Below are 26074 nucleotides of genomic sequence, written 5' to 3' on the forward strand. Positions count from 1 at the left end.
CTCAGATGACACATTAGAGAACTGCACACAATCTCATGCTTTGTTTGGATTTATTTGCAAATAAGATTATATACAACATAAGTAAGCAATTGAACATTGGCATTTACAGCACAGAAGGAAGCTACTTGGGCCATTGAGTCTGTGCTGACCAAAAAGCGAGCCGTCTAACCTAATCTCACTTTCCAATATTGAGTTGCATATCCAGATACATTCTTAAATGACTTGCGGGTTGCTACTTCTACTAGTCTTTCAGTAATGAATTCCAGGACCATAACATCACTCTGAATGAAAAAAAGAATCATCATGTCCTTTCTAAACTTTCTACCAATCACTTAAGTCTGTTTTCCCTAATTATTGACTCCGCTAAGATAAATAAAATGTGGTCCATAATATTCGTATGTTCTTAAAATCATTAAGTAATTTTAACAAAATAACTAGGATCACATGGAATGTCAGTTTTATGTTGTCAATAAGTGGAGTGTAAAATTCCATGGACCAATACTAAACCTGATATTTGTCAAATACAGCTGGGTGTATTTTATAGGCCACCAATAATGGGAAAAATAGAGGAGCAAATTTGCAGGGAAATTGCAGAGACATGTAAATATGATAAGAATAATAATGCAAGACCATTTATCTGCAATTAGACTGATATTGTTAAGAGTGTAAAGGGCAGAGATGGAGATCAGATTCTGAAGTATGCTTAGAAGAACTTTACTAATCGGTATATCTCATTACTAGGTCTGGTTCTGGGGAATGCCTCTTAACTTTTTATTTTCCTTCTCAAGTAAGGGTTTGGAGGGACATGGACCGGGTGCTGGCAGGTGGGACTAGATTGGGTTGAGATATTTGGTCAATATGGACGGGTTGGACCGAAGGGTCCGTTTCAGTGCTGTACGTCTCTATGACTCTAAGTTCACAAAAATTATTAAATATAAAGTCACCATAACAAATTGAGGGATTTATCTTGTCACCTTAAATGGTGCTTCTATTGCCTTCAAGTCAAAAGGGTTATGAAATAGTCATCACCTGCCGTGGGCCCCAAACTCTGGAGTGACCTCCTTAAATCCCTAACTTGTTTTCTTCCTTTAAAAGGAAGACACACCTCTTTAGCAAGGTAAAAACAATGACTGCAGATGCTGGAAACCAGAGTCTAGATTAAAGTGGTGCTTCAGGCTCTCTGCCTGTATTCCTGATGAAGGGCTTTTGCCCGAAACATCGATTTTACTGCTCCTCGGATGCTGCCTGAACTGCTGTGCTTTTCCAGCACCACTCTAATCTAAACCCACACTTCTTTAGCAGCCCTGCTCTTTACCTGCTATGTGGTTTGATATTCCATTGAAGCACTTTATGATGTACTAGTTTCTAATTTTCAATGTAATTAAAAAAGTTGTTGCAGTCACAACGCTAACAAAACCCAGTTTAGTGTGGCAATATGTGAACGTGTACAAAATATACTGTAGCAACTCACCAAGTTTACTTCTCCGGCAATTCTGAATCCTACAAGCTGTGCTACCAAGAAGAACAAGAGCTGACCTGCACATTGAGCATTCCCCTAACTTTGACATATGTGGCCATTTTTCACGAAGTAAAAATTTTAGGACTACCAATATCAGAAGGACAGCAATGAGTTTTAAAAACGGCATGCCATTGTCATCTTGAAGAATTAGGAGAGGGAATTAAATGTGGATTTTCCAATGTCCTCCAGGACTCTACACCAAGAAGTGGAAAGCATGGATAGAATGGAAATGTCTTAAGCTGGTGGAGAAACATGGTACAAATAATATCCAGTGCTATAAATTGTCTAGGTCATTCATGTCCTGAGAGTAAGAAAGATAAACTCATGTTTTAAAATGATCAAAGCTGCATTAAAAACTTTAAAACATATATGAAAAACTTTCTTTTTCAGTTAAATACATTGTTTATTTCTTCTGTTTTTTTTAAATCTAGCATTAACGTTTCCACTAACAGAAAAAGTAGCTGAAATGAAGGAACGGAAAGGCAGAGAGTATCAAGTCATGCTGCAACAACCACTCAGTCCACAGCTGAAAACTATTCACATCCCCAAATCAGTGGAGAATGCACCATTTCTGCAGGTGGTGTCTATGCTACATGTCTGCAATATACTACTTTTCTCAATCATACTCTCCCAGGCAGTTACTTGCATTGGGCATTCTACTTAACAAAACCTATAATTAACATAGACAAAATAATTCTGTTATCCAATTATTTTCTAGGAAGCCAGCCAATGAAAGATAGAATCTGCTGCTCTTTTATACAAATTTTATTTTTGTTTATGGTATTATACCTTACAAGCGTATACTTCCTAACTCAAAAACAACAACTTCAATCTATCTATTGAAATGGATTTAAGTGAATAGACAGCTAATATATACAAGTTGCATGGACTTTTTTAGATTAGATTAGATTCCCTACAGTATGGAAACAGGCCCTTTGGCCCAACAAGTCCACACCGACCCTCCGAAGAGTCACCCACCCAGACCCACTACTCTACCCAAGATGTAAATAATTAGCTTGGGTAGGGAAGATGGAAAATTGTATATTGGCTCACATCAGGTTCAAACACAAAGGAATAAATACCATATTGATTAAAAAATTGAGTTTTGTTAATATTGCAATGCTGAGTCTTAGGATCTTGGGGTGAAGTCTAGCCTTTGCTGCTGAGTTTTCATGCTGTTGATCAGAGTGCTGATCTTTACTGTGCCTGCCTCATGCAATAGAATAAGCAGGCAATCTAATGCCACACCTTGACTTTTTATAGAAAATTGCAATTGTAAAGAGCTTTTTGTGGGATAAGAACCTCCCAGGCTGTTGTACAGCCAATGCCATATAAAAATGCCAGACACGAAAAACAATTTAAAGCAGTCAGTCTAAAAGCTCTTTTAAAGAGCTGCCATAGGAATGATGGGCCTAGTGTGCTGTATCATCCCTATGATTGGTGTATTTTTACACTCTCCCAGAGTGAATTATGTATTTTCTTTGCTGACCAATATTCTCTTTTTTTTCCTGAATGCAAGAGCTGCTTTCTAGGGATTAGTTGCTGTTCACCTTCACTCACTTAAAGATATTTGGCTTGACCTTGCAGGAGCAAGGTATCGTGCAGCATCATTTTGCTGCATCCTGCAAGTCAAAATTCTCTCTCTTTCATAATTTCTTTAAGTGCAAGCTGTTAACATTGTAATGAGGGCATCAGGGCATCAGACACCTTTCTCTGTTCCACAGCTGACAATCTCATAAATGAAATTTAAAGATGGAGAAAGAATCAAAGGAACATTTTCACTTTATACATTTAATGATCTAGATTAAGGAACTGAAAATTTTGGCTAAGTTTGCAGACAATACAAAAATAGGTAGAGGGACAGGTAGCATCAAGGAGATGGAGTGGCTGCAGAAGGATTTGGACAGGTTAGGAGAGTGGGCAAAGAAGTGGCAGATGGAGTACAACATGGGAAAGTGTGAGGTCATGCATTTTGGACTATTTTCTAAATGGGGAGAAAATTCAGAAGTCTGAAGTGCAAAGGGACTTGGGAGTTCTAGTTCAGGATTCTCTCAAGGTAAACTTGCAGGTTGAGTCAGAATTTAGGAAGACAAATGCAATGATGGCATTTGTCTTGAGAGGACTTTAATATTAAAGCAGGGTTGTACTTCTGAGGCTTTATAAGGCTCTGGTCAGACCGCATTTGGAGTATTGTGCGCAGTTTTGGGCCCCATATCTCAGACGGATGTACTAGCCCTGGAGCATGTTCAGAGGAGGTTCATGAGAATGGTCCCAGGAATGAAAAGCTTAACTTACGTGGAAGTTTGAGGACTCTGGGTTTACACTCGATAGAGTTTAGAAGGATGACGGGTGATCTAATTGAAACATACAGATTACTAAATGCCCTGGACAGAGTAGATGTTGGGAAGATGTTTCCATTGGTAGGAGTGACTAGGCCCAAGGGCACAGCCTTAGAGTAAAGCGAGGACCTTTGTAGAATGGAGATAAGGAGAAACATCTTCAGCCAGAGAGTGATGTACTTATGAAATTCATTGCCACAGAAAACTGTGGAGACCATGTCATAGAGCATCGGAGGCTGAGGGGTGACCTTATAGAGGTTTACAAAATTATGAGGGGCATGGATAGGATAAATAGACAAAGTCTTTTCCCTGGGTTCGGGGAGTCCAGAACTAGAGGGCATAGGTTTAGGGTGAGAGGGGAAAGATATAAAAGAGACCTAAGGGGCAACTTTTTCACGCAGAGGGTGGTACGTGTATGGAATGAGCTGCCAGAGGATGTAGTGGAGGCTGATACAATTGCAACATTTAAGAGGCATTTGGATGGGTATATGAATAGGAAGGGTTTGGAGGGATATGGGCTGGGTGCTGGCAGGTGGGACCAAATTGGTTTGGGATATCTGGCCGGCATGGACCGAAGAATCTGTTTCCATGCTGTACATCTCTATGACTCCATGACTGAGATAGATAGGTTCTTGAGTATCAAGGGAATCAAGGGTTACAGGGAGAAAATGAGAGAATGGGGTTCACAGTCCTCTCCTCGGATGCTGCCTGACCTGCTGTGCTTTTCCAGCACCACTCTAATCTAAACTCAGAAACTTATCAGCCATGCTGGAATGGTGGAGCAGACTCGATAGGCTGAATGGCCTAATTTCTGCTCCTATTTCTTATGGTCTTAGAAAGTGAATTAGAATGGGTGAATTCAGATACAGAAATAGGGAGGGAAATAAAGATTGGATTCAGATAGGTAAGTATTAGGAAAAGTAAGAAAATAAAATTGTTTAGTTTTTAAAATCACTAACAAGAATTGACAACATGCAGAAATGAGATTAAACGCTTTATAGTGTTCCCATTTTAGACCAGAGATGTTGATTAGTATGTGTTTATAAACATCATAGCATTTAATTGGTGATATACTCTTAATTACGAATTTTAACTTTATATGGTGAGTTTAAATAATTAATTAAAATCCAGCAAATTCTTAAATGTACCTGGGAGACTCATAACAAGATGCCATTCATACAAAACAAATTGTAGAGTAGTGTAAAAAAAAAAGTATTTTTTTAACCAATCCATTCAGACGTGTTATAACACACCTCTGAGCAGCTGAGACTTGAACCCAGACCTTCCAGTCTGGAAGTAGGGATAATATCACAGCACCATAAAATTCGTTTTTAGAGTGGTATAAGTCATCCAGCAAGTTAAGGAAATTTGCAGCTCATTTATTGTTGCTTAACCTTCTGAATATTTTGGCTACATTACCCATCAAAAATGGGTGCACCATTAACACTGTGTGTCCTTACAATGACAATCAGCACAAGTTTTAACTAAGGACAGTATCTCTGGTAACCCTCATTTTGTAGGAGCAAATTACTGCAGATGCTGGAATCTGTACTGGAAACAAAAAAAGTGTTGAAAATCACAGCAGGTCAGTCAGCAAACGAGAGTAATCTAAACATGGCTCTTGTCCTTGCCTGACATCTCTGCACATGCAGACTTCTTGCATGGATAACAGACTATATGTAACACCGACTATGAACCAGATATTAAAGCTAAAGTCTGAATAGATAAACTCGGAGTTCTCAATGGAGTCTTCAGTCTATATTGTTAGCAATCTATTATTTTGTCTTTTGGGAACTATCATTTTCAGGGCTTACAAAACAAATACATTTAAAAACTGTCAGAATTCAAGAATTTATTAGCAACTGCAAATCTTTAGTAGGCATACAGCAGAGATCAATACATCATATAGTGTCTAGCAAGTAATTTACAGTGCCAGATTGTCATCAGGTTACTGGACAGAGAAGGGTGCATTGTCTATTTCTTGTTCAGCTTCTTTAGGTGGAGTGTTAGCATTAACATCCATCCACACAAACCATGGTCATCATTTCTTGTGCATGACTGTTAAAGTCCTTGTGTCTCAATATGCTAGTCATCTGATTCAATCAATCCAATCATTTTTGTCTGTAGCAGCATAAATTCCAGGTCTTTTACTGGAACTGCAAGTTTAAACATCTTGAATTCATAATGTGGAGGTGCCAGTGTTGGACTGGGGTGGATAAAGTCAGAAGTCACACAATACCAGGTTATAGTGAAATTTGAGAACCCCGAAAGTAAATTTTTCTATTTTACTAGTTTATAATACTGTTTTGAAGTATTGGGAATTCAAGGGTTAAAGATCCTGTATTAAAGTGACTCACTATATCAGGCTGAGAACTGAATTCATAGTGGGTGTCTGGCTACCTCTGAACTGCCAAAATCATCTGGAGCCATACATGTATATCTTGCTCCCAGCCTCGGGCAAAGATATTTGTTTCTCTGAATAAGACTGTCAGCCCTAGTTATAAATCATATTAACTGCCTTCTATTAACACACTTCCTTACTATTAACAAGAAGACCAACAATGAGAACAATACGAAGTCCTATTATCTACCTCCTTTGCTACTAACATAAGATTGTGAATAATACAGTAACAAGCTCCTGTGAACAATTCTATCTGTCTCAGGAAGGTAGCAATCACTAGTCATTGTAAGATTGAAAAATACCTGCTTTAACAGCATAATAGCATTTAGCCAGGTGATGTTAAGAACTTTATATTAGTCACACCCGAACAAGATATAAAGTAGACTGCTTGCATGTAATGTTCAGAGATTCATTGAGGGGTGCCACCACATGAAGGCTATGAAACTCCTTTGGTGTCACCCAGAATCTCTCACTGGCTGTTCAGTAATAAGGTGTCTACCTTTGAACTGAAACTTGTCATCTGGAGTTAAGAGTCAACATTTGCACAAAAACAGGTATTTCTCAATCTTACAAGGACTAGTGATTGCTACCTTCCTATGACAAATAGCGAATTGTTCGCAGGAGCTTGTTACTGTATTATTCACAATCTTATGTTAATTGGAAAGGAGGTAGATAGTAGGATTTAGTATTGTTCTCATGTTGGTCTTCACATACTCTTGTTAATAGGTAAGGTAGTGTCTTAGTAGGAATAGGAGGCAGTTAATAAGATTTATAACCAGGGCTGACAGTCTTTTTCAGGGAAACAAATATCTTTGCCCAGGGCTGGGAGCAAAATACACACATATGACTCCAGATGATCTTGGCAGTTCGGAGGTAGCCAGACACCTGCTATAATTTCTGGTTTCAATCTGTCAAAGGACAGGTACACGATCAAACATATAGTGAGTCACTCTAATAGGGGATCTTTAACCCTTGAATTCCCCATACTCCAAAACACTACGGTAAGCCAATAAAATAGAATTTTTTTTTACATTTTGGGGTTCTCAAACTTCATAAATAGTTGCACAAGTTTATTTGAAATCAAAAGCTTTTGGAGTCCTGCTCAGGTGAAGTGATGAAGGAGCAGGGCTCCAAAAGCTTGTTTTTTCAAATAAACCTATTGGATTATAACCTGGTCACGTGACATCTAATCTTAAATTCAAAACTAGATTGTTATTTCCAGCTCTTAATCAACGTTTTGTAAAAGCATATTAAAAACAAAAATGCTGGAAAAACTCAACAAGTCTGGCAGCATCTGTGAGAAAGAAGCAATGCTAAATGATCTGAAATCCTCTAACTCTTGTTCATTTCTCCCCATAAATGCTCCAGATCTGCTGAGTATTCCCAGCAATTTCTGTTCTTATTTCAGATTCCTAGCATCTGCTATATTATGGACCAGGCCAGACCCCTCAAAACATTTTAAGAAAGTAGCCCAGAACCTAACTTTTCTAGTTGTTTTAAGTATTGTAAGGTGAATATTCCAGGAGCATCGCAGCTGGTCAAACCACTCTATTTTAAACAAAACAGAATTTATTTACATATGAACAAAAGAAAACCGAATTTAGAATAACATTTTTTCTGAAAACCCAGTTGATTCTATCGCAACTTAATGATGCTGTTGCAAATACCTGCAAGATCCCCATAAACACCCCCTTGGCTAAAAAAGCAAAATCAAACATTGTCTGTGACATCTCTCCTGTAAGAACCCGAGTCAGCCAGAAAGCCTCTGTTGAATCCGGGAAACTTTTTTCTCCCAGCAGTTTCAGACTGCTTGCTAAAGCCAAGTCAAATCAAACCAAGCCAGAAAACACCCTGAACTGGGAGAACTGGCCACTCCCCTTTCATTGTACAAGTATTATAAAAAAAACATAAAAGCCTTATATAAAACTACAAAACAAGAAAAAACAAAATTACAAAGATAAATAAGAATATGAATAGTGCATTCAACAAGAACACGACTGATGAACTTAAACACCATTTTTTGGCCACTATCCCCGTGGACTTTGATGATTTTAACATGTAAAAGTAGACCACTGTAAAATGTCAAACTTCAAACCTTATTATTTTGATGCAACAATGGCATTTTTAAACTATCAGTTGACTGCGTCTTATGTTCAGTGGTTCATTAAAAGAATAAGGATGATAGGCTTCTGCATTGGCTGACTGCCTATAACTTATGTCTAACATTAAGGTATTGCAATTACCACTCAACTAGAAAACATAACAGTATTTCTAGAAAAGGCAGAGGAAAACCAGAAGGATTGGAATCACTGAGAAAGCTGTATTATAAAGCACCCTTCTGTTCTTCAGCATTATTGACTTTTCTAAAGTTGCAGAACAACTTCATCCATTTTAATGAGCTTACTTTTAACAAGTGTAACTACACTTGCCTAGCAACCCATGCAGTGCTATTTCTGTGAAAGTGCCAATCTTCAGCAATCTTGGTTAACAAAATAGAATCATTACTTTTGCCAAGCAACCTTGCTGTATTCGAAATGATTTGGACAGTATTTTCTGATGACACCCAGTGCTACTTTGTCACTACATAATGTAGCTTCTCCACAGTTGCTAAATTATTATTTATTAAACTACTTATTAAACATCTAGTACTGGATAAGCATAAATTTCCTACAAATAATATTGCATAAAATGAAACCATTGTGTTTGGTTCCTGTTGTAAATTCTGTTCCCTAGCTACCGACTCCATCCTTTTCCCTGGCAACTGAAATTAAATCTGACTCCTTGGAACCTTACTGTCAAATTTGACCTTGAGATTACCTATATTCATAGTACACATCTATTCTTGTCTTCTTAACCTTGCCCCTCCCTCAACTAAATCACAGAATCATAGAGTTGTACAACACAGAAATAGATTTTCTTGGCTCATTGTCTCCACACCAGTCATCAAGCACAATCTATAAATAGTCCCAGTTTGACCTGAAACCTTGTATGCTATGGTACTTCAAATGTTCTTCCAAGTACTTTTTAAATATTGCGATGGTTCCTGCCTCTAACATTAATTTAGGTGGTGAGTTCCAGATACCCACCTCCATCTGGATAAAATAATTCTTCTTTCATCATTATCAACAATCACTTACTAATTAGTATGATTGTCAGCCTAGGAAATTCTGTGTCACTAGCCATGTGTTCTGTGGTTCCTTGTGTAGCTGATGAGTCCAATGTCTCTGACCAGAGATTTGGTAGCTGTTTCCGGAGGTGGAATTGGACCTTGGCCTTGAGATTGCTGGTATTTCTTTTTCCAATTCCTTTTTTGCCATTCATCTTACTGATGGGTTGCTCAGAAGAATTGTATCTCTTCATACAGGAAGTTTCTCCAAATTGGTTTCTTCTGGATAAGGATCTCCAGAATGATGCATTTTTTTGAGGGAAGCCTCAGGGAGTCTTTGAAATGTTTCCTTTTTCTTCCTCTCATTTGAGAGCTTTCCTTGAGCTAACCAATTCCGATACCCACCATTCTCAAGGTAAAATAATTCTTCATTAAATCCCCTCTAAACCTCTTGCCCCTTGCCTTAAATTTATGGCCTGTGCAAATTAACCTTTTTATTAATGGGAAAAACATCTTCCGAACTGATTCTGGATAATCCAAGATGGAGGACGGGAAAAGCTTCTGGCTGTAACAGCTGCTGCTTCTTTTTTGAGGTATTTTAGGTGCTGGAGGTGATTTCCTCGAATTCCAGGAGCAGCAATTACTGTTTTATATGCTGTTGCATTGTTTTGGAACTTTGGGGAAAAAAAAATGTCAAAACAACAGCAGACAAAGGAAGCACATAGTGAGGACAGTGCAGGAGAGAGAGAGAGAGAGAGAGAGAGAGAGAGAGAGAGAGAGGGAGAGAGAGAGAGAAAAAAAGAAACTTACACCACAGTGTACCTGCACAGTTACTGCCTTTGCTGTTTGAACTCATGTATCGCTGGACATCGGAGTGCGTCTGGGAAAATTAACAAACAGTGAAATTCACAACTAATCTTGGAGGAACTGATTGGGCGAAGTTCACAGCACAGAATCAGATAAGTTTTAAGTGGCCTACAGAAAGTCTGCAGTGAGTAGAGTGGGTTCTTTCTTGATGATCTGTTTTTTGAGATATGTCTCTTGATTAAACTTAAAATATAAACCATAACTATTAATTTAAACTGGGGCAGTGTTTTGTAGAGGAATAAGACAGTTATTTACTGGGTCTGTAGACTGTGAAAGAGCAAAAATGGTCTTTCGTAGAGTGATATGTGCTCCTTGTCAGATTTGGGAATTTAAAGAGAGTTTAAAGGTTACTGCGGATTATACCTGCAATAAATGCTGTTGGTTGCGAATCTTATCAGATCAAATGGATCGGTTGGAGAGACAGTTAGAAGCAATAGGAAATTTGCAGCAGCAACAGTATTTGATGGATGGCAGTTATAGGAAGGGGGGGCAAGTCTCAGATACAGTCATATGGATGGGTTAACTCCAGGGCAAGGTAAGAGAGGTAGGCACCGAGTGCAGGTGTGTACTATGGCTATACCCATTTCAAACAGGTATGCTGTTTTGGAAAATGTAGGGGGTGAAGGACTCTCAGGGGAACACAGCACAAACAGCCAAGTTTCTGGTATTGAGACTGGCTCTAATGCAACCACGGGTATGTCGAGTTCTAAGAGATCAATTGTGTTAGGGGATTCTCTAGTCAGAGGTACAGACAGACGTTTCTGTGGCCAGCAGCGAAAAAAACAGAATGGTGTGTTGCTTCCCTGGTGCTAGGATCAAGTAGGTCTCAGAGAGGGTGCAGAATGTTCTCAAGGGGCCAGCCAGAGGTCATTGTCCACATTGGAACCAACGACATAGGAAGGGAAAAGGTTGAGATTCTGAAGGGTGATTAGAGAGAGTTAGGCAGGAATTTTAAAAAAAAAGGTCCTTGAGAGTAGTAATATCTGGATCCCTCCCAGTGCTACGAGCTAGTGAGGGCAGGAATAGGAGGATCAAGCAGATGAATGCATGGCTGAGGAGCTGGTGTATGGGAGAAGGATTCACATTTTTGGATCATTGGAATCTCTTTTGGGGTAGAAGTGACCTGTACAAGAAGGACGGATTGCACCTAAATTGGAAGGGGACTAATACACTGGCACAGAAATTTTTTAGAGCTGCTCAGGAGGATTTAAACTAGTACGGAGGGGGTGGGACCCAGGGAGATAGTGAGGAAAGAGATCAATCTGAGATGGGTACAGTTGAGAACAGAAGAGAGTCAAACAGTCAGGGCAGGCAGGGACAAGGTAGGACTAATAAATTAAATTGCATTTATTTCAATGCAAGGGGCCTAACAGCGAAGGCAGATGAACTCAAGGCGTGGTTAGGAACATGGGACTGGGATATCATAGCAATTACAGAAACATGGCTCAAGGCTGGGCAGGACTGGCAGCTTGATGTTCCAGAATACAAATGTTACAGGAGGGATAGAAAGGGAGGCGAGAGAGGGGGAGTGGCGTTTTTTGATAAGGGATAGCATTACAGTTGTGCTGAGTGAGGATATTCCTGGAAATACATCCGGGGAAGTTATTTGGGTGGAACTGAGAAATAAGAAAGGATGATCACCTTATTGGGATTGTATTACAGACCCCCTAATTGTCAGAGGGAAATTGAGAAACAAACTTGTGAGGAGATCTCCGCTCGCTGTAAGAATACCAGGGTGGTTATGGGAGGGGATTTTAACTTTCCAAACATAGACTGGGACTGCCATTATGTTAAGGGTTTAGATGGAGAGGAATTTGTTAAGCGTATACAAGAAAATTTTCTGATTCGGTATGTGGACGTACCTACAAGAGAAGGTGCAAAACTTGACCTACGTTTGGGAAATAAGGCTGGGCAGGTGACTGAGGTGTCAGTGGGGGAGTACTTTGGGGCCAGCGACCATAATTCTATTAGATTTAAAATAGTGATGGAAAAGGATAGACCAGATCTAAAAGTTGAAGTTCTAAATTGGAGAAAGGCCAGTTTTGACAGTATTAGGCAAGAGGAAAATCAGGAGGGCAAAAAGGGGACATGAGATAGCTTTGACAAATAGAATTAAGGAGAATTCAAAGGGTTTTTATAAATACATTAAGGAGAAAAGGGTAACTAGGGAGAGACTAGGGCCCCTCGAAGATCAGCAAGGTGGCCTTCATGTGGAGCCGCAGAAATAGGGGGAGATACTAAATGAGAATTTTGCATCAGTATTTACTGTGGAAAAGGATATGGAAGATATAGAATGTAGGGAAATAGAAGGTGACACCTTGCAAAATGTCCATATTACAGAGGAGGAAGTGCTGGATGTCTTGAAACATGTAAAGGTGGATAAATCCCCAGGACCTGATCAGGTGTACCCTAGAACTCTGGAAAGCTAGAGAAATGATTGCTGGGCCTCTTGCCATCATCAATAGTCACAGGTGATGTGCCGGAAGATTGGAGGTTGGCCAACGTGGTGCCACTGTTTAAGAAGGGTGGTAAGGACAAGCCAGGGAACTATAGACTGGTGAGCCTGACCTCAGTGGTGGGCAAGTAGTCGGAGGGAATCCTGAGGGACAGGATGTACATGTATTTTGAAAGGCAAGGACAGATAGGGATAGTCAACATGGCTTCGTGCATGGGAAATGGTGTCTCACAAACTTGTTTGAGTGTTTTGAAGAAGTAACAAAGATATTGATGAGAGCAGAGCAGTAGATGTGATCTATATGGACTTCAGTAAGGTGTTCGACAAGGTTCCCCTTGGGAGACTGTTCAGCAAGGTTAGATCGCTCTGAATACAGGGAGAACTAGCTATTTGGATACAGAACTAGCTCAAAGGGTGGTGTGGTGGAGGCCGGTGACCAGTGGAGTGCCACAAGGATCGGTGCTGGATCCTCTACTTCTTGTCATTTACGTAAATGATTTGGATGCGAGCATAAGAGGTACAGTTAGTAAGTTTGCAGTTGACACCAAAATTGGAGGTGTAGTGGATGGCGAAGAAGGTTACCTCAGATTACAATGGGATCTTGACCAGATGAGCCAATGGGCTGAGAGGTGACAGATGGAGTTTTAATTCAGATAAATGCGAGGTGCTGCATTTTGGGAAAGTAAATCTTAGCAGGACTTATACACTTAATGGTAAGGCCCCAGGGAGTGTTGCTGAACAAAGAGACCTTGGAGTGCAGGTTCATAGATCCTTGAAAGTGGGGTTGTAGGTAGATAGAATAGTGAAGAAGGCATTTGGTTTGCTTTCTTTTATTGATCAGAGTATTGAGTACAGGAGTTGGGAGGTCATGTTGCGGCTGTACAGGACATTGGTTAGGCCCCTGTTGGAATATTGCGTGTAATTCTGGTCTCCTTCCTATTGGAAAGATGTTGTGAAACTTGAAAGGGTTCAGAAAAGATTTACAAGGATGTTGCCAGGGTTAGAGGATTTGAGCTATAGGGAGAGGCTGAACAGGCTGGGACTGTTTTCCCTGGAGCATCGGAAGCTGAGGGGTGACCTTTATAGATGATGATAAAATCATGAGGGTCACGGATAGGAAAAATAGACAAAGTTTTTTCCCTGGTTTCGGGGAGTCCAGAACTAGAGGGCATAGGTTTAGGGTGAGAGGGGAAGGATATAAGACAGACTTAAGGAACAACTTTTTCCACGCAGGGGGTGGTACGTGTATGGAATGAGCTGCCAGAGGAAGTGGTGGAGGCTGGTACAATTGCAACATTTAAGAAACATTTGGATGGGTATATGAATAGGAAGGGTTTGGAGGGATATGGGCCGGGTGCTGGTAAGTGGGACTAGATTGGGTTGGGATATCTGGTCAGCACGGACGGGTTGGAATGAAGGGTCTGTTGAAAATGTGTTGCTGGAAAAGCGCAGCAGGTCAGGCAGCATCCAAGGAACAGGAGAATCGACATTTCAGGCATAAGCCCTTCTTCAGAAATGAGGGAAGTGTGTCCAGCAGGCTAGGATAAAAGGTAGGGAGGGGGGACTTGGGGGGAGGGGCGTTGGAAATGCAATACGTGGAAGGAGGTCAAGATGACCCTCACCTTGACCTCCTTCCACCTATCACATTTCCAACGCCCCTCCCCGAAGTCCCTCCTCCCTACCTTTTATCTTAGCCTGCTGGACACACTTCCCTCATTCCTGAAGAAGGGCTTATGCCTGAAATGTCGATTCTCCTGTTCCTTGGATGCTGCCTGACCTGCTGCGCTTTTTCAGCAACACATTTTCAGCTCTGATCTGCAGTCCTCACTTTCTCCTGAAGGGTCTGTTTCCTTGCTGTACATCTCTATGACTCTATAACTATCCTATCTATGCACCTTTATAGTTCTGTAGATCTCTGTCCTCTCTCGGTCTTCTCTGCTTGAAGGAAGCCAACCCCAGCCTATCTAGTCTCTCTTCATAGCTACAACACTCCAGCCCAGGCAACACCCTGGCAAATCTCCTCTGCATCCTTTCTCATACTTGCTTAATGTCAACTTTCTCATTGCACAATTGATTGGTTTTCCAAATTCAATTCTCTGGAAACTTATTATCCAAAACTCTGGTATCCTGCCCTTACTCACATTAAGCTCTACTTACTCATCATCCCTGTATCTATATATCTCCATTAGTTCCCAATCAGTCAACCGATATTTTGATTTTAAAATGCTCATTGTTGTTTTTAAACTCTTCTTGGCCTCATCCCTTCTTTTCTTTGTAACTAACTCTTGCTCAGCAATCCTCAGAAATATTTGTTAATCTAATTATGGCTTCTTGTGCACTCTGATTTTAAAATCTATCACAAACGATGGCCAGGATTTTAGTTGTCTAGGCCTAAGGTCAGGAATTTCCTCCTTGTACCTCTCTGATATGATTTCTACCTGAACACCTGCGCTTTGGCAGACTCTGATCATCAGATCTATTATCTTCTATTGTGGCCTTGTTATAGACCATAAGACATAGGAGCGGAATAAGGCCATTCGGCCCATCAAGTCCACTCCACCATTCAATCATGGCTGATGGGCATTTCAACTCCACTTACCCGCATTTTCCCCATAGCCCTTAATTCCTTGTAACATCAAGAATTTATCAATTTCTGCCTTGAAGACATTTAGCGTCCCAGCCTCCACTGCACTCTGTGGCAATGAATTCCACAGGCCAACCACTCTGGCTGAAGAAATGTCTCCGCATTTCTGTTCTGAATTTACCCCCTCTAATTCTAAGGCTGTGTCCACGGGTCCTAGTCTCCTCGCCCAACGGAAACAATTTCCTAGCGTCCACCCTCTTTTGTGCATTGGTACACTACAGAAATACAATTCATATTATTTAATGGCTAATAAGATGTATTATCCAATATTTAAAAATATTGGTATGTTTAGAGAAATAATTTAATAGCTGCAGCAAAGTCAATCAGTTGCACGTTTTGCAGAAATTCATATAAAAACGTCAACCTTGATTCAATAGTAATACACGCTCCTGGATTAACTCATTGTTCTGCAGAATGAGTGTACATAATCTCCATTGACACTTCATTGCAGTGTAGAGAGAGTGCTATGTTGCGGGGATGGGAATGGGGAGTGATGTGTGTGTGTATATATTTTTATATATATTATGTATATATGATCTTGAGTGGAATATTAAATCCTACCCCAGCTTGCTTGGCCAGGTGTGCATAAACGAATCCATGGCACTATTCAAAAATGAATGAGGAGCTGCTTTGTCAAAAGATCTCCCCAAACTAACTCCACAAATATAGTTTAATTGGCCCTTACACTTATTGTTAACCTGTCTGATCTAGTTGTCAATTAATTTACGCTAATATGTATACAAAGTGGTTAAGGGTGTCCTAAGAATATAACAATGTTACATACATGCAAGCTCTTTACATATTTTAATTTTGTTTTTGTTTTACAATTTACATTTGCTTGGAAAGTGGTGGTATCTATACTGTCTTGGCCTATCCTCCTTGAAACCTTTTATTCAGGTACTCCTGTAGAGTAGTTATTTGAATAGGTCCCGAGGTCAATTGGAAACTTGTTGGTGTTGGAAACTTACTTTGATTAGCTCATCAACCCCAGGCAATATCATACCCTTTTCTTCCAAATTTGAGGTTTTTGTTTAAAAAGAAGAGCTCAGCTGATGATCCGTTTGGAGCCAATTAAAGTATCTGGAATGTAGCAGGTATGCAAAGGTTTTGTATGAATTCATGAACTTCCTGTGGCCTTGAACTAAGTGAAAAAAATCAATACTTCATTTTGTAGCCAGTTGAGGGATTATAATCTCACCTCTGAAGTAAATGGGAACAACAGATATTTTCCATTGTTATTTATGCACTGGAGGCTGACCAATCTTTTTGTTCAAGGATTTTATACATCTATATAATGTTCTACTTTTAAAGTTCATTCTTATTTTCTACCAAGTATTTTATTTCATTTTTTATATGGTGCACTTCAAGTTGTACCAACACTACAATCCTGGAAACAATAAATTTTTTGTAGTTTGATTTTTTTGGGCGCTCTGACTGGGAAACTGCTAATAGAACATAGAACATAGAACAATACAGCACAGAACAGGCCCTTCGGCCCACGATGTTGTGCCGAACTTCTAACCTAGATTAAGCACCCATCCATGTACCTATCCAAATGCCGCTTAAAGGTCGCCAATGATTCTGACTCTACCACTCCCACGGGCAGCGCATTCCATGCCCCCACCACTCTCTGGGTAAAGAACCCACCCCTGACATCTCCCCTATACCTTCCACCCTTCACCTTAAATTTATGTCCCCTTGTAACACTCTGTTGTACCCGGCGAAAAAGTTTCTGACTGTCTACTCTATCTATTCCTCTGATCATCTTATAAACCTCTATCAAGTCACCCCTCATCCTTCACCGTTCCAACGAGAAAAGGCCGAGAACTCTCAACCTATCCTCGTACGACCTATTCTCCATTCCAGGCAACATCCTGGTAAATCTTCTCTGTACCCTCTCCAAAGCTTCCACATCTTTCCTAAAGTGAGGCGACCAGAACTGCACACAGTACTCCAACTGTGGCCTAACCAAAGTCCTGTACAGCTGCAACATCACTTCACAACTCTTGAATTCAATCCCTCTGCTAATGAACGATAATACTCCATAGGCCTTCTTACAAACTCTATCCACCTGAGTGGCAACCTTCAAAGATCTATGTACATAGACCCCAAGATCCCTCTGTTCCTCCACCTGATTAAGAACCCTACCATTAACCCTGTATTCCGCATTCTTATTTGTTCTTCCAAAATGGACAACCTCACACTTGGCAGGGTTGAACTCCATCTGCCACTCCTCAGCCCAGCTCTGCATCATATCTAAGTCCCTCTGCAGCCAACAACAGCCCTCCTCACTGTCCACAACTCCACCTATCTTCGTATCATCTGCAAATTTACTGACCCACCCTTCGACTCCCTCATCTAAGTCATTAATAAAAATTACAAACAGCAGAGGACCCAGAACTGAACCCTGCGGAACTCCACTTGTAACCAGGCTCCAGGCTGAATATTTACCATCTACCACCACTCTCTGCCTTCGACCGGTTAGCCAGTTTTCTATCCAATTGGCCAAATTTCCCTCTATCCCATGCCTCCTGACTTTCCCCATAAGCCTACCATGGGGAACCTTATCAAATGCCTTACTAAAATCCATGTACACTACATCCACTGCTCTACCCTCATCCACATGCTTGGTCACCTCCTCGAAGAATTCAATAAGACTTGTAAGGCAAGACCTACCCTTCACAAATCTGTGCTGGCTGTCCCTAATCAAGCAGTGTCTTTCCAGATACTCGTAAATCCTATTCCTCAGTACCCTTTCCATTACTTTGCCTACCACAGAAGTAAGACTAACTGGTCTGTAATTCCCGGGGTTATCCCTATTCCCTTTTTTGAACAGGGGCACAACATTCGCTACTCTCCAGTCCCCTGGTACCACCCCTGTTGCCAGTGAAGACGAGAAGATCATTGCCAACGGTACTGCAATTTCCTCTCTTGCTTCCCACATAATCCTAGGATATATCCCGTCAGGCCCGGGGGACTTGTCTATCCTCAAGTTGTTCAAAATGTCCAACACATCTTCCTTCCTAACAGGTATCTCTTCTAGCTTATCAGTCCGTTTCACACTCTCCTCTTCAACAATACGGTCCCTCTCGTTCGTAAATACTGCTGAAGAGAAGTACTTGTTCAAGACCTCTCCTATCTCTTCCAACTCAATACACAGTCTCCCACTACTGTCCTTGATCGGACCTACCCTCGTTCTCGTCATTCTCAGGTTTCTCACATACGCATAGAATGCCTTGGGGTTATCCTTGATCCTATCCGCCAAGGATTTTTCATGCCCTCTCTTAGCTCTCCTAATCCCTTTCTTCAGGTCCCTTCTGGCTATCCTGTATCCCTCCACTGCTCTGTCTGAACCCTGTTTCCTCAACCTTATGTAAGCCTCCTTCTTCCTCTTTACTAGACATTCAACCTCCCTCGTCAACCAAGGCTCCCTCACACGACCATTTCTTTCCTGCCTGATAGGTACATACATATCAAGGACACGTCGTATCTGCTCCTTGAAAAAGTTCCACATTTCCACCACATCCTTCCCTGACAGCCTATGCTCCCAACGTATGCTCCTCAAATCCTGTCTTACAGCATCGTAATTTCCCTTCCCCCAATTGTAAAATCTTCCTTGTTGTGCGCACCTATCTCTCTCCATAACCAAGGTGAAAGTCACAGAATTGTGGTCACCATCACCAAAATGTTCACCCACTAACAAGCCCACCACTTGTCCCGGTTCATTACCGAGTACCAAATCCAATATGGCCTCCCCTCTGGTTGGACACTCTACATACTGCGTTAGAAAAGCTTCCTGGACACACTGCACAAACACCGCCCCATCCAATCTACTTGATCTAAAGAGCTTCCAATCAATATTTGGGAAGTTGAAGTCGCCCATGACTACAACCCTGTGGCTTCTGCACCTTTCCAAAATCTGTTTCCCAATCTGTTTCTCCACATCTCTGCTGCTATTGGGGGGCCTATAATAAACACCCAACAAGGTGACTGCACCTTTCCTATTTCTGACTTCAGCCCATACTACCTCCAGAGGCAGATCCCCCTCAAACTTCCTTTCTGCAGCCGTTATACCATTGATAAGACTATACTAATGATAAGAGCTTGCAATCTAAGCTGGTGTAGAAGTGCTGAGGAAGTGCAGTATTATTGAAAGAACAATCTTTCAGATCAGGTGTAATACCACATCTACATGCTTTAGTACCTTTAGTGAACAATAAAAAAAATCCATATAATAGCAGGCAATTCTTCTGTCAACCATTACCATCAAAAATATATTAGTCATTCTTGCTGTTTGTTGCATCCTATTGTACAACAAAATGGTTTCACATTCATTTCACTAAGTCATGTTTGAGGCAAAAGATATAACACGTTGAGGGAAATTGTCCTTCTGTATACACAGTCACCAATACCTTTACCAAATGGACAAAACCTGTGAACCTGAATTGATCAATATTTGGACAGTTAGGTTTTAATTCAAGATTGGATAATTTGATGTACTTAAACATTACTGTTTTTTTTAAAATAGTATGTTCAATGACCATTTAAACACTGTATTCTAGCATCCAGGCTTGAAAGCAGGGCAGAAGCGCTATCTATATAGTATTGCTAACATCTACAGCACAGATCATATGCACAGGCTGCTGCAGAAACAATATTTAAGCATGTTGCAACATCGTACCCAGCTTGGTAAGTACAAAGTATTTAAGTATTTTACGATGATTAAAAGTTTCATGATTATAATGTCCAGCATTTTATATCAAAGCTTGACCAAAATGAAAGCAAAATACTGTAGATGCTAGGATCCGAATTAAAAGTAACAAAGTGCTGAAGAAACTCACCAGGTCTAGAGGCATCTGTGGAGATAGAGAGAGAGAGAAACTAAATCAAATTTTGAGTCAGTTCTGATTCTTCTTCAGACCTTGTGTCGGCTAAAATTTGATTAGAGTTGAAAGAGAATGTAAGAAATATGGAAGACAAAGTTCAAAAAGAGGGAATAAAAGCAAATTCCAGTTTAAATAAGAGATGAAGACTAAGAAATACTTGAACTTAAATTTAGACTGTTCAATTTTGAAACATTTCCCCTTAAAAGGCTACAGACTAGGAAAATTATTTAACTACGTGCATAGTTGCAGCAGATCTCTGAACTGCAACACTAAGAACAGTTATCAGCTATAGCAAAGTAATCAGGATACTTACACCAGAGTTTTACCCTTTAAATGGATTTTGAAAAAAATGTGGGGCTATAATTAATAAAATTTCCCCATTTAATAATCCGACTATCCTGTTTGTTCAATCATGTATTCTCATTTGTCCACACCAGGGTATATAACCCCACGTGAATTTCAGAAGTACACTGATTATCTCACAAAACAGTCCCACAAAGAAATCTGGAAGCAAAGCAGCAGGTCATCAACAGCTCCAAGCTCTAAGCCGTCACCAACTTTACAAGCTGGAAGACCATGTTTCCTCCCCATCATAGGGGAGGGCAGCCGGAGGTTTGTATGTTTTACATTAATTTTCCTGCTTTATTCCATCCCTCATTATCAAATCCAAGAATATTGCAGAATTAAAGATGGGTAGTTAATTTGTTATGAGTATTTATTTTACATTCTACTGGCCTGTTAATTCAGATCCTGATTTAAAGAATGTCCATTAAGTTGGGAGCATGAATGTTAATAGATTTCAGACCTACCTTTGATAGTCTCAGTCGGATTACTCAAGGGTAGTCTTAGTTTAAGTTCAGAGTGCACCGCTGCTGCCCAATATAGTGTTAGATAATAATACTCAAGCTAGCATATTTCTTGCATGTCCTTTTAGTGTAGACTTCTTAACCTTTTCCAGAATATCAATGATATTTAATGCTATATTTATGAGAGTATATCTATACTCACCATAACATTTGGTATACAAATTGCATGGGGCTAAAAGATCAGGTGACTGAGAAGGAATAAGTGGAGCTTCAGCCCTTACAACTATCCCCTGGGTCTGAGATTCTTAATGAGAATTTGAGCTGCAAAGTTTATGAGCAAACTACCCAGGCACTTAGTGCAGGGAGCCATTCAAGTATCAGTACTAAATAGGAATATTTTGGTGGTAGAGACAGAAGAGTCAGGGAAATGAACAGTTCTGTACAGCTTCAAGGAGGATCTAGAATGCTGTGCTGCCTGCCCAGTACCAGGGATCAGGATATCTGCTTTGGATTAGAGAGGAACTCTCAGTGGAAGGGGGGAGATCCAGTTATTCTTGACATGTGGGTACCAGTGACATAAATGAGATTAGGAAAGAGGTTCCACTGGGGGAATTATGATCAGATAGAAATTAAATTTGAAAGTAGAGCTCTGTTAGTAATAATCCCAAGATGACATGAGCTGCAATTTGTAACGGGATAAATAAGGTTGGGAGCGAAGTATGAGGCTTAAAGACTGGTGTGGGACAAATGGATTTTGATTCATAGAACATTAGTAGCTGTACTGTTGAAATGGGTTTAATGTGAACAGTGCTCCAGCAAATCACAACTTTGGCAGTAGAGACTGCTTTAAACAGAAGAGTGGGGGAAGGGGGTCATGAGAGCAATGTGGTCAATGAAGTATGGGGATAGGGAAGTTTTGATTATAAACAGTTTAAGATTAATTGCTCAATTCAATTGGATGATTCTATGATACCTGCTGATTCACGAGTTTTCAAAGAAATCAATTGAGAAATTTGATTACTTGATTTCCTCTTTTTAAAAATCCATTTCTAATTGGTACTTTGCATAGTTCTTGATACCATTTGTTCACTTGAACTGTTACCAGGTAACATTTAAAAAAAATTTTTCATGAGATCAGAGTGTTGCTGGCAAGGCCAGCACTCATTGGCCATTACGAATTGCCCTCGGGAAAGTGGTCATAAGCTGCCTTCCTGAAGCGCTGCTTTCCATTTGGTGTAGATGCACTCTGCTGTTCAGACGGAGCCTTCAAGTTTGATCCAAGAATGGTGAAGTTACTAAACCAATAATCCAGAGTTCTAAACTATTGTCTTGGGATAAGTTCAAAAAACACTAGGACAGATGGTGAAATTTGAATTCAATAAAAATCTAAAATGCAGAACTTGTCTAATGTAACCATTGCTAATTGTTGTAAATGCCCAACTGGTTTACTAATGCCCTTATAGAGAGAAGGAAGCTACCATCCTAACCCAGTTTGACTATGGTACAATTCAGTCCTTCAGGAAGATGGTTGACTCTTAACTGTCCTCTGAAATTGTCCAGTAAACCATTTAGTTCAAGGACAAGTAGTGAATGGATAATAAATGCTGCCCAGTCAATGATGTCTGCTTCCATGAATAAAATAATAAGCTATTAATAGGCCTGAACATGGTAATAATTGCACAAAATATTTCTACTTCTGACTTAATGATAGAAGTTTGAGGTGATGCATTTTGGGAGGTTAAATGCAAGAGGAAAGTACAGCACTTTTAGGAGCATTGATATAGCTCCCTGAAAGTGGCAACTCAAGTGGATAATGTGGTCTAAAAGAGATGTGTGAGGAACGAATTTACATAGAATGTGGTAGGTGCTTGGAACAGATTGCTAGGTCAGGTAGTAGAAGCAGAAACATTAGCAAAGTTTAAGATGCAATCAGACAGACAGGAGAGATTCTGACCACATGTAGGCAGATGGGATTAGTTTAAAATACCATCGTGGTCAGCACAGACATTGTGGGCCGAAGGGCTATTCCTGTCCTGTCCTGTTCTATGTTTTATGTACATAGTATACCAGGGTAGTGATTTGGATAATGACGACCAGAGTGTGGAAGGAAGGGATACAATACAAATGTAACAGTGTACTAGCAAATAAAACCAGAGATTCAAAAACATTTACAGTTAAAGGCTCTATATATTGGACTCAACATTCATAACAAAATGGATAAATTGTTAGCACAGTTAGAAATAAACATGTACAACTTGGCTGGTACTTGAATATTGAAGAATTCATGACATTTAAAAAAATGTTAGTGCCTAGGAAAATATTAATTGAAGTCTTAGTACAATACAGTGAGATGACTTTAGCTTGAAAAAGCAATTAGTACAATGTAGAGTTATTTTGGATGGAGAAAAATGTGAGTTTACTTTATGGACTCCCTAACAGTAGTCACACTATATGACAGAAGAAATGCATTAGTACACTTCTAATTAGATACTTCATAACTCTCAAAATGTTTTATCCAAGTGAAAAAAGGACCAAGTTGGCAGCATAAATTTGGCTAAACGAGGAAGATAAGGAAACTATCAAAATTTGAATGATTTTACAAAATCTATAGCTAGGTCATAAAATTGGTAATTTTTTAAAAATCAAAAGGAAAAAAGTACAGTATGAAAGTTAGCTAATATATATAAACCAGGTAATAAGAGTTTCTTCAGCTATTTAAAGAGGAAATTAGAAACTAAAGTTTCTGTTGGTTTTCTAGAGTGGGAATTGATAAAGAAAATGTTAGACATGTTAACAGGTCTTCACTGTTGAACTTAGAGAAATTTTCTAAGATGCAATTCAAATCAGGAGGTGAATGAGTGTTAAAACAATCAGGGAAAAAAAAATGGTGGGGAAAGCCGAAACACTTAAAGGCTGACAAGATGGCCTACATCTTAGGAGTTTAAAAGAAGTGGCTCCAGAAATAGCAATACAAGCAGATTTTTATGCAACTGAATTTTTATTCCTTAATGCCCATTATTATGATAGGTAGCTCATTACCACATCACCCACCATGCTTCTTTCTTGAAAGAACATTTTAAACTACCACACTTAAACATTATATTCCCAAATAATTTCCACATAGGGGAGAAAAAAAAAATCAAAATTCTCTCAAACTTATTTATGGTAAAATCTGTCAATGGTCTATACCTATCCCCTATTAAGCTATGATTTGGAGATGCCGGTATTGGACTGGGGTGTACAAAGTTAAAAATCGCAACACCAGGTTATAGTCCAACAGGTTTAATTGGAAGCACACTAGCTTTCGGAGCGACGCTCCTTCATCAGGTGGTAGATTACCACCTAATGAAGCGTCGCTATGAAAGCTAGTGTGCTTCCAATTAAACCTGTTGGACTATAACCTGGTGTTGCGATTTTTAACCTATTAAGTTAATAAACCTCTGACAATATGCTACGCTCAGTAATGAGCTGAAAATGTGTTGCTGGAAAAGCACAGCAGGTCAGGCAGCATCCAAGGAACAGGAGAATCGACGTTTTGGGTATCAGCCCTTCTTCAGGAATGCAAATACATTTTTAGGAAATGTAGCTTCTTCTACTGTCTTATGCTTGGAAAAGAAGTTAAAACTCTGATTTCAGTTTTTTTAAAAAAAAAGACTGGATGCTTGAAACATATAGGTTCACGTTTGCACAGGCCTGTTAGTCAGTCAATCGCCAAAATGAATTTTTAAAATTATCTAATTCCATCACTTAGCGTTGTTTTTAAAAAGGTTGCAATTGGAACAAATGGCTATTTGATAAATACTGGAGTCCATCAACATCCAAACACAACCTAAATAAGTTGATATACTAAGAATCAAGTATTAAAAATCAGTGGGATTAGTTTTGGATTACTGCAAAGATCAGTATAGACTAACACAGGCTAAAAGGCCTCTTCCCATAACTCTATGATGCTGTCTTCACTTTGCCTATTTATAAAGGCAAGAATTGCCAACTTAACAATGTAATTAATTGTAACTAACAAGAGATGCAAAATAAACAAGCTTTTCCTCATCAAAATTTAAAAACAACTTTTTTCTGCTGCTTGCAGGTTACATTCTCGAGCACCAAGCAAAGTAAACCTTAAGACTAAGGGAGTCCATGTTCAACTCAAGCAAAGTGAACAAATTCAAAAGGTGAGTAATATTTAGACAGAATGCCTTTAGGCAAGGAAAGTCAAGATTAATTCAGCAGGTAAGACAATTCACTCAAAGCTGTAACACTGGTTTTGTAGAAATCTCTAATAATTGCTCAGATATAATTGAAATTCAGCAAGATTTACAAAGGGAGATAAGACTTGAAAACTCAAGTGCATAATTGATTTCTTGTGTAAGTGGCTTACAGATTTAATGGAATACAAACCAGCAGTGCTGCTTAAACAGATCATGGGGGTTGACAAAATACCAGCTATTTGAAGATCTACAATTCTTGTAAAACGAGAGTGAAGCTCCAATAAATGAACAGACAGATAACATTTTAATAATGTTGATTTATATGTTGCTCATTGAAGTGAGCATGATTTCATAGCAAAACGCAAGTTGGTCTGACTTATTGGCTATCCTTCCAGTATAAAATAGAATTAATGCTCCTTACTGACACTAAGTGGGATAAGAATGTTTTGAATCCCAAGTTCAAACATGGCAAATTTTGTAGAAAGGGACTGGGGGCGGCGGGGAGGAAGGAAGAGGCATAGAAAGAAGACATGCTACAGAGCTGAGGTAGAGGCAATTCTCCAGAATGCTGAAGAAACTGAGTGCACCCATCATCCCAGGTTACCCTCCCATCACAAAGTATTCTGCTAGTAATAGGTGGCTAGCAGGGGAACCATATCATTGGTTTAAAGTAATGGCCATCAATTAGGATATCCATGCATTTTTACCTCACTTTTACCAAATTACTTAACAAACTAGCTAAAAAGTTCAAAATTGTTTGAGTGGAAAAGGTCAGATACCAATTGGACTTCAGCATTTCCCCCCCCCCCCCACACTCTATGGTTACGTTCCTACAGAGTTACT

General features: G+C 39.7%; 1 protein-coding gene across 1 annotated transcript in view; it reads left to right on the forward strand.

Annotated features, from left to right (window-relative positions):
• Window positions 1-26074, forward strand: part of LOC140487992 (protein FAM216A) — a 34105-nt gene that overhangs the window by 7389 nt on the left and 642 nt on the right. Inside the window, exons 3-6 of the mRNA XM_072587503.1 lie at window positions 1951-2096; window positions 19894-20020; window positions 20655-20829; window positions 25111-25195. Coding sequence (XP_072443604.1) covers window positions 1951-2096; window positions 19894-20020; window positions 20655-20829; window positions 25111-25195 — 533 coding nt within the window. The remainder of the gene's footprint in view (window positions 1-1950; window positions 2097-19893; window positions 20021-20654; window positions 20830-25110; window positions 25196-26074) is intronic.

This window comes from Chiloscyllium punctatum, chromosome 17 (assembly GCF_047496795.1).
Source record: "Chiloscyllium punctatum isolate Juve2018m chromosome 17, sChiPun1.3, whole genome shotgun sequence".
Taxonomy (NCBI): domain Eukaryota; kingdom Metazoa; phylum Chordata; class Chondrichthyes; order Orectolobiformes; family Hemiscylliidae; genus Chiloscyllium; species Chiloscyllium punctatum.